We start from the raw sequence: 9,161 nt of genomic DNA on the forward strand, positions 1-9,161 counted from the left end.
GTTGCACTCCCAGCGCTTGAAGCCGCGCTGCCGGTGGTCGCAGGAGGCGTGGCCCTCGCCGTTGACCATGTACAGCACGTAGTGCTCCATGCGCTCCGCCGGAGGCAGCGGCGCCCCGTAGTGCGGGCAGTAGATGTCCAGGTAGTCGTTGATGCTCACCTCCACCGTGTAGCCCCCGCGGTCGTCCGCCGCACCCGCGTGGAACCTGGATGGGGGCCGGCGGTGAGCTCGGGGGCGGGCCCGATAGCAGGCCCTGGTCCGAGGTGAGTTTAGGGGACGTGCCAAAGCGGGGGTGGGGGCCAAGGGATGGAAACGCGAGGGGCGTGGTCTGCGTGGGGGTGTGACCAGCACGGGGTTGGGAGCGGTCTTAGGAGACCGCTAGGCGGAAGCTGAGAAAGGTTTGAGGGTGCGAGCCCACAGTCCCCGGTCTGGCACCCACCCCCACCCTGCAAGTCCCTGGCCCAGCAGACCGGTCAGCTGGCAGGCGCCTGAGCCCGTGGCCTCAACGTGGTTGGAGCTGAGGGGGAGGGACCGTATTCAGGGTAACATGCAAACGAGCAAGTACCAAGTGATTCGGAAGCGCCTCCACACACACACACACACACACACACACACCCCATCCCCACCCCGCAGGCCCAACATCTGGGCCCCTCTTGGCAAACAGGCTCCACACAAGCTGTTCCCCCATCAGGAAGTCCTTCTCCAGAATCGTTATTCCGGCTTGACTTCGACACCCCCTCCTCCAGATAACCCTCCATCCTGCCCATCAGATGCAGCTTCCTTGGCTCTCCTCCTGCAGATCCGCCGGCCAGGAAGGCCCAAGGTGGCGTGGGGACACAGGCCCGGAGTTCTGGCCTCCTCTGGGCAAGCTCTGCCTCAGTGTTCCCGCAGGTGGTGGGGCGGAGTGAAGAGCGCCTCAGGCACTCCCTCGGCCTAGCTCAGTGGTGTCCTGGATTCACTCCCAGCCCTACCCTTTCCGTCCTGTGTGACCCCAGCTTGGGAGCCTCGGGATCAGGCAGCTGCCCCCCAAGCTCCTGGTTCCCCGACTCATGACACCTCCGCCTCCCAGCCCTGACTCCCGGCCTTGCCAGGGAGGTCCCTTTAGACTGGCAGCTGAAGCCCCTCTCGACCCAGCCTTGTCTTGGGAGGATAGAGACGGGCAGCTCCCCTTCCATCACCACCTCGGGTTACAGCACCAGAAGCTCTTAGATCTTCCAGACATGGTCCCAGGGTCCCTGTCATGTAAACGCAGAAGGAGACAACAGGGGGGCCTCCCAAGAGGGGCTTATTAGCACATAAAAAGCCTAAGCACCATGCTTGGAGTGTAGGCTCCCCCAGGCAGCCCCTCTTCTTCCTCCCTGTGTAGGCCAGGAAAAAGACCTGGCCGGGGTGGGCAGCAGGGAGGGTGCAAGCTGCTGGGATTCCAGCCTGTCACTCTCTGTACTCACCCTGCTAGCAGCCCAGCCCGTGGGAGGGAGCTCTATGTGATCCCCATGCCAGGAGCACTAATTGGTACAGCTGGCACCTGAGGGGGCAACAGAATTATCAGATGGTAGGGGCTGGCCCCCTGAGATGTTGCACCAGGCAGGGCAGGACCCCCAGAAGTGGGAAGGAGGCAGGCAGGAGATCCTGCTCACTTGTGCCTCAGCTTCCCCATCCATCACTACAGCAGTGATTTCAAGTCTGTCGCTAAGATCCAGGCTCCCAGAATTTCAGTTCTGGGAACAGGAAGGAGCAGATTCTCCCCAGCCTCTTCCCCATCCTGTTGGGTTTGTCCAGGGATCGGGAACTCATTCCACCTCCAGAGGTGGGAAGGCTTTTGTAGAATAAATGTGTCTGGCAGCTAGCCTCAGGAAGGGGGATCAGCCTGGGACCAGGGTCAGGCTGAGACAGGGTCAGCCTTGAACTCTGCCCATCCCGCAGGCTGCCCCAAGGCTGTCCAGGCCTTGTCTGTCCTTCAGCCCCTTGGGCTTGATTGATGCAGAAGCTGCTCCAGGCTTTTTGAAGAGTCATTTTCACTCCTTCCTGGCCCCACTGAAGGCCCCATTGATCAGCCAATTGATGGCAGTGGCAGCCAAGCACCCACTTGGGGACTGGCTAGTACCTGTGCAGTGCCCTGTAGGGGAGACCACAATGGGGGAAGTAAGGAGGGGGTGCCAGGCTGGAAGGGCTGCCATCCTGGCCCCCAACACCTCTGGGCCTCTGTCCCTGGCACAATGCCCGGGGATGCACACATAGCCTGAAAGAGAGCCTGGCTTTCTGCAGGGCTTTCTTGAGACCAGAATGGACTTGGGAAAGTGGGGCCACAGCGTGACCCTTTCTTCCCCCTCCACCTCTGCCTGTGTCCCCGATTACATTTGACCCCCTCCCTCCCACTGCACCAGATGCTACCATCATTCTCTCTTCACCTTCTGAAAAGCATTAGAGACCAAGGCTGCTTTCTTTGCTGGCTCGGAAGCCAGACATCTGTACCCCACCAGGTCAGCCTTGTCTCCCAAAATCCAGGGCTCTTTTCTGAATGTCAATGGGACTCTGTGATCCAATGGCTCAAAACTCTCTCCACTGCTCAGAATAAAACTGCCCTCCCAGGCCCACCAGGCCCGTGTGGCCCTGACACACTCCCCCTTATCACCCTCTGCCTGCCTTCCAGCCACATCAGCCTTTTGGCTGTTCCTGTTCCCACCCCAGGGCCGTTGCACACACTAGTCCCTCTGCCTGGAATGCTTTTCCCTGCCTCCCCAACCTTATCATGTATCTCATTACAATATCATCATAGTTTTACCTCTACATAGTCCTGGACAATGAGGGTTGGCCTCCTTTTCTGCTCCTTCCTGGTGACCCACACAGACCTTATACATATTTGGTGCTTAATACATATTTGTTGATCAAAGGCCAAGGATTCAAGGTGTTAGAGTCTTGGGGAGCAAAAAGTGGCCCCCACATGGGGAAGAGAGGCGTGTCCCAGGAGAAGCCCCATCCCCACCCCCCAAAAAAAAATGGGCCATTTTTCCCCTTCCTGGATTTAAAATAGTGACAGCTGTGCCCTAGCTGGTTTGGCTCTATAGAGTGATGGCCCTTGGACTAAAGGATGGTGGGTTTGATTCCGGTCAAGGGCACATACCTCAGTTGTAGGCTCGATCCCTGGCACTGGTTGGGGCATGTGTGGGGCAAGTGTAGGAGGCAACCAATCGATATGTCTCACATCAATGCTTCTCTCTAATTCTCCCCCTCCCGTCCATGCTCTCTAAAAATCAGTGGGAAAAAATATCCTCAGGTGAGGATTCACACACACACACACACAATAAAATGAAACAGTGACTGCCTTGCTGTGTTGGCATTCCCGGTTCCAAGTTGGCTAGCAAGCCAAGGGCAGGCGCCTCATCCCTGTTTTTGTGTTAGAGAGGCCCAGCCCCAAAACTGAGCCTGGTGCCTGGTGCCTGGTTCCTGGTGCATGCAATACAAAGCCTTCATTTCCTCCACTGGGGCCTTAGCTTGATACGAAAATACTCTGTGGTTGCAGCAGATAGAGGAGAAATTCTCACCAAGGAGTTAGTGACTGAGTTGGGATCTTTCCTAGGTAGAGGGTTCCCCAGGCTTTCAGACCTCCTGCTCCCATCCCCACCCCCAAACACCCCCACCAGCCACACCTTTGCCTCCATCTAGATCACCCTGCCAAACTCTGCTCCTCCAGGCAGCCCTCCCACCCTGGGTGATCCCTCACCCACCAGGGCTCCCTGTCCTGCCCTTCATGGCCACCCCAACCTTGCCAACTGCCCCCTCTCCGCAACCACCTGGCAAGCTGCTAATTAGTTCCAATTGGGCAATTGTCAAGTCATTAGGAGCTAATAGCAAAGCAACTAATTAAGGATCTCACCCAAAATGGTGGGGGCACTTCCCAGACTGGAAACGGAGGCACTGGTGAGGTGGGTAGCATGCCCAGGCCCTGGGTGCCCATCTGGCACCCTAGTGGGGCAGCGCCCACTTGTCCCTGCCTGCTGCTCCCAGTGAGGTCCCTAAGTCCTCAGTGCCCACCCCTAGGCTTTCCAGGGGCCAAGAAGACATTTCGGCATCTGAGGCCTGGCCACCGCCAGGACAGGGCTGGGTGGGACCTCAGGGGAAATTAGGGCCCCAAGTAATGCAGGGTTGGACACAACATGTATGGCCTTTTGGGTGCAGGGGATACACTGAGTACAGGGTGGGCACAATAGGTGGGGAGGGGACACAGAATCAGCTCTAGCCCTGGGCCTCAGTCTCGGTAAGACATGGCCCAGATGCATAGGCCTGTCTTCCCCCAGAATGCACGCAGTGTCTCTGACACTCCTTGGCCAGCCCCAGACCTGGCTGCCTCTTGGAGAGGGGTGACGCCCAATTGGGCCCGGCTTCCCCCTGCCCTTAGATGACTCACTTATTCTGGGTCTGTGAAATGGAGGCACAGGGTGCATGGGTTAGGGGGCTGCATGGCTGGGGTGTGGGCTGGGTGAGGGGGCAACTTGACCTGTGCAGTGAATTAAGCCCTTTGAAGTCAACATCCTTGGGTTGACAGGGAGACTGAGGCATGGGAGACCAAGTGCCTACAATAGCCAGGTGGGTGCAGGGACAGGCGTGTGCACCTGTAGCGGGGTCTGGCTGGCCACCAAGTTCAGTCTGATTTGTGCTCACACATCAATTTAGGATGGAAGCAGCATGGTGGGGACAGCAGTGCCAGGGGGCTGAATGGGGCAGTTTTCAGTCACTCCCACCTGGTGGGGGCCTGGGCTCCCTCCCAGGTGGGGCATGGCTGGCCATGTCACCTATTCCTGGAATATCACTATCATTGTGGATTTGGGGGCCTGCAGGCCCCTCCTCTTGCTCACAGGGACTGCCTCGGTTTCTCCTCTCTGTGCCCCTTAAGACTCCTACTGCATGCCCTAGCTGGTCTGGCTCAGTTGATAGAGTGTCGGCCTGCGGACTGAAGGGTCCCGGGTTTGATTCTGGTCAAGGGCACATGCCTGGGTTGCAGGCTCGATCCCCAGTAGGGGTCGTGCAGAAGGCAGCCGATCAATGATTCTCTCTCATCATTGATGTTTCTATCTCTCTCTCCTTCTCCCTTCCTCTCTGAAATCAATAAAAATATATATATTTTTAAAAAGACTCCTACTGCCATCTGCTGAGGGGCATAGCCTGCCAGCCCCGACTTCATGGAAGAGACACAGGTTCAGAGCAGCCAAGCTGCCCACCTGAGATCACACCTAGGGTTCTAGGATCCATAAATCCAAGTCTAGATCCTTCCACGCCTACTGGACCCCACCTTCTGGCCCCAGGCCCCCAGACCCATCGATCTCGCTCTCCAAGCCCCGCAAGCCTCAGAGGGTGAGTTTCTTTCAAACAAAACAAAAAAGCCTCATGCGGCAAAATAAAAACATTGCCCCTTCAGGGCCAGCTCCCCCCAGAGGCCCAGGCAAGGCCAGCAGGGATGGGGATTGGAATAGAGGCCCCACACCTACACCATAGGAACATCCTCCCCAAACCCACATTTCCCACCAGGCCATTTGAGAGGAAATGTGGGTAATCTGGGGGGCCAGGGGAGGGTGGCAAGAGCCCGAGATGCCTGGTGGGGGTAGGGACTAAGCCCAGAGCCCCCACCCAGGTTGGCACAGCTGGGTCCAGTCTGGCTGAGGTGTTCTAGTCAAGTGGGGAGTATGAGGGTTGGCAGGTACCCTGCATGGTACCCACTGTCAACCTCAATGGAACCCTCTACACCAGCGGCCGCCAACCTGTGGTCTGCGGACCACTGGTGGTCCGTGAGGTCCGAAAGGTTGGTGACCGCTGCTCTAGACCACAGGCAGCATGGGACCCGAGGGATCTGGACAGGTCCCTCAGCAGGGACCCACCTGGCCCAAAGAGGAGGTGAAGGGTGGGCAGGGAAGCATACTGTGCCACCATCAGTGAGGCCGTGGGACAGCCAGAGCCAGACTGCACATGCAGACACACATGTGCTCTCCACAAACAGACACACTAAAGACACACATGTGCACACCACACACAAACACATACATTCTCCCCATGCACAAATATGCACATGCAGATAGGCATATGTACCCCCAGACACCGCACACATTCCACACACAGACACAGTCCTGCAAATGTGTTACACCCTCCACATGTGTGCACTCCAGGCATAATCACATAGACACATGTGCAAACAAGCCAGGGCCGCCATACATAGGTAGGCACATGTATCACCCTGCCGCACAGACATGCACCTCCCGGGGTCCCTAGGACCCCCTGTATGTCAGGAACAAGAATACACCTCAACACATACAAACACATCCTGCAGCCCCTGCACCCCCCATGTGCACAAATGCACACGTAGCCCCACATTCGGCCAATGGCCAGGCCAGGTGAGGGAAGCTGGCCCAGGACCCTGGCCCAGCGCAACCCAGCTGGGGACAGGCTCAGAGACACCAGCAATGGACAGCAGCTGGTGGGGGTGCCAGGGGAGGGTGGCTGGACTGGCGACAGGAACCCACCCTACGACAGCAGTAGAGGTAGGTGCGAGGATCCCTCTTCTGCGAAGTCCGCAGGCCAAAGGAAATATCTGCACAGTAGGAGAACATAACTTGGGAAAAAGCTACACACTTACTACCTCAGTGCAGGTACCAGGCCCAGCCATGCGAGGGCAGCTGGCCTCACCGCAATGCCACCAGTGCCTGTCCACCTCCACCTGAGCACAGCCGCCGCTCATGCTCTTCTCTTCGGCCTGTCTGTCCCCGCCTCGAGCTGCCCAGCCCTAGCTGTGCCCTTCCTCACAGTGCCTTTTGTGTGAGCCTCTTTCAGGCTGTGACCCCACCCCCTCTTCTCGTTTCTGTCTCCTCAGCCTGCCACAGCCACCAATCTCTCTGATTTGACCCCATACTTGGCTCTTCCAACCAGGCCTGTCTCTCATCTCTGTTCCTGGGACTACCTCACTCTTCAGGCCTGCTCTCCGACCCTGTGCCCCTCCCCAGGCTGTGGTCCCCGGACTGGGTGCCCTTGGGAAAGTTGCATTCCTGGGTGCCCTCAGACCCTGCGGCCCAGCACCACCCTCCTTCTGAGATACCCCATTACTGGGCACAGGTTCCAGTCCAGCCACCCCTGGGCACTAAACCTCCCAAGGGGTCCCCAGGCACCAAGGTCCCCTTTGGAAGAGCTCCCAACTTCAGCAATTAATAGAGTCCCGATCTGGACCCATCCAACCCCCACCCCCATCACAAGCTGTCGCGGGGGGGGGGTCACCTCCCACCTGGGACACCCCAGGCAGGAGGACGAGAGGAAGGTGAGAAAGGTATGCCGGCCAGGGTCTGCACCAGACAAGCAAGGCCATCCCCTTAGGTGGCTCCTCAGAGCGGGGCTGTTGGGTCAGCAACAGCCGTGACCAAGTGGTAGCAGAGCCAGGACTGGGCACCTCCTTTCCCTGGCAGGATCCTGCCAGCAGCACAGCCCTGTGGCAGAATGGGCAGAGGGCTGCCCCAATGACCCCCATCTGTCCCAGTTCACCCTGGTTCATCCTGGTTTGTTTGCAGCTCCTCATGTGTTTGGCATTTGCTAGAACAAAGGACAGGCCATGACAGGGACAGGGATTTTGGAGCTGTAACCAAAAACTTGGGCCGGGAAGCACTGCCTGCTGGGCTCCCTGCTCAGCCAGCTTCAGGGAATAACCATAATCAAACCCACATGTGACCAGCGGGGCCAGTGATGAGGGGAAGGGGTCCAAGGTGGCCTGGCCAGCCCTCCTTGGCATGGGGTCTCTATCCTGGGCTCCAGGGTCCGACCCTGCAGCTGGGCAACTGAGGGGAGTGTCTGGGCGTACTCCCTGCCCCCACGGCGGACACTGGCCACCCTTGTCCCACAGCCTGCCTCAAAGACTGCCCTTTATGCAACTTTCGGCCCAAAGACTTGAGGACAGCAGGGAACAGTGGGGGGACGGCAGGCTTAGAAAGGCACACGGCAGGAATTGGAAATGAAAAGAAAGTGATCAGTGGCAGAGGGGCAGGGAGCTGGGAGGCTGGCCACCTAAGACCCCCATGTACAGCCCTGCCACCATGGGAAAGCGACCATGAGTGCTGAAGCTGGTAATAAAGCCATGGGACCTTGGAGCCCTATCTCCATGGACCCCTAGACTACTCCAGCCTTCAAGACTCAGGGACAGCCCAGAGAGAGGCTTCTGCTGATGTCCAGGATGTGGTCAGTCACCAGCAAACTTTTCTCATGTTCTCATTTTGCTGCCCCCCAAATTCTACTCAGCACCCAGCACTGAGGAGGTTGTGTAGGCAAGCAGGCAGGCAGGCAGGCGTTGGCACCTCAGCAGGCTAGGGAAGAGGCCACCTGGGTCCCTGCCCCAGCTCTGCTCCCTTGCCATGACCTTGAGCCAGCTGCTCATCCCCTTTGCCCCTCAGTTTCTCTCATCAAACACTAGGAGGATTGGCGAGGGTATTACCGGTCAAGACTCCTGGGACTGACCCCCAGCTCCCTAGGTACCTCAGTCTCCCCCGACCTACAAAGTTTGGACCTGAAACCCTAGAGTGCAGGTGGACCTGGGTCAGTAGGAAAGTACATTCAACTTCCTCAAGTTATACTGGGGACCTGCTGGCAGGATGTACCTGTGGACCCAGGGGGCCAAGGTCCCCCATCTCCAGGTGCAGCTCAGTGCCAAGGTCCCGAGGGAGCCCCACCAACTCTGAAAGGGGGTTACCTTCCCTGGAGAGCCTCAAGGGATGGAGTCCCCCAAGTCTGGAAAGGAACTTAGGAAGCTGCACAGCTTCTGAGGATGCCAGAGGGGATCCCCAAACTCCTGGGGATGGCGGCGCTCTGGGACATGCAGGCGCAAGTCCCCAAGACTGCATGGCAGTGGGGCACCCCGGAAGGGGAATGCATGAGTAGCACGAGTACCCCAAACTCCGGGGGTGCCGGGACTCCCTGGGGGCTCCCCGGGGACCGGGCACCCTCCACTCCAGAAGCAGCGAGTTTGGGGGACGGGACACCCAAGCTCAGGGTGGGGAGGCCGGGCCCGGGGGGAGGGCATCTGTGGTCCCCCAGCGCCCCGTTCCCACCCGAGCTCACCTGGGGTTGCTGCGGTTCCAGTAGACTGCGTAGCGGTCCGAGTTGGCTCGGGAGGCGTCCTCAGCGCGCGCTAAGGGCAGCGG

General features: G+C 58.6%; 1 protein-coding gene across 1 annotated transcript in view; it reads right to left on the reverse strand.

Annotated features, from left to right (window-relative positions):
- The window catches only part of EFNA2 (ephrin-A2), a gene marked incomplete at its 5' end in the record, with an annotated part of 12,686 nt that extends 3,525 nt beyond the window's left edge, over positions 1–9,161 (reverse strand). The window contains 2 exons of the mRNA XM_014540060.1: positions 6–205; positions 9,079–9,161. Coding sequence (XP_014395546.1) covers positions 6–205; positions 9,079–9,161 — 283 coding nt within the window. The remainder of the gene's footprint in view (positions 1–5; positions 206–9,078) is intronic.

This window comes from Myotis brandtii, unplaced genomic scaffold (genome assembly GCF_000412655.1).
Source record: "Myotis brandtii unplaced genomic scaffold, ASM41265v1 scaffold236, whole genome shotgun sequence".
Taxonomy (NCBI): Eukaryota; Metazoa; Chordata; class Mammalia; order Chiroptera; family Vespertilionidae; genus Myotis; species Myotis brandtii.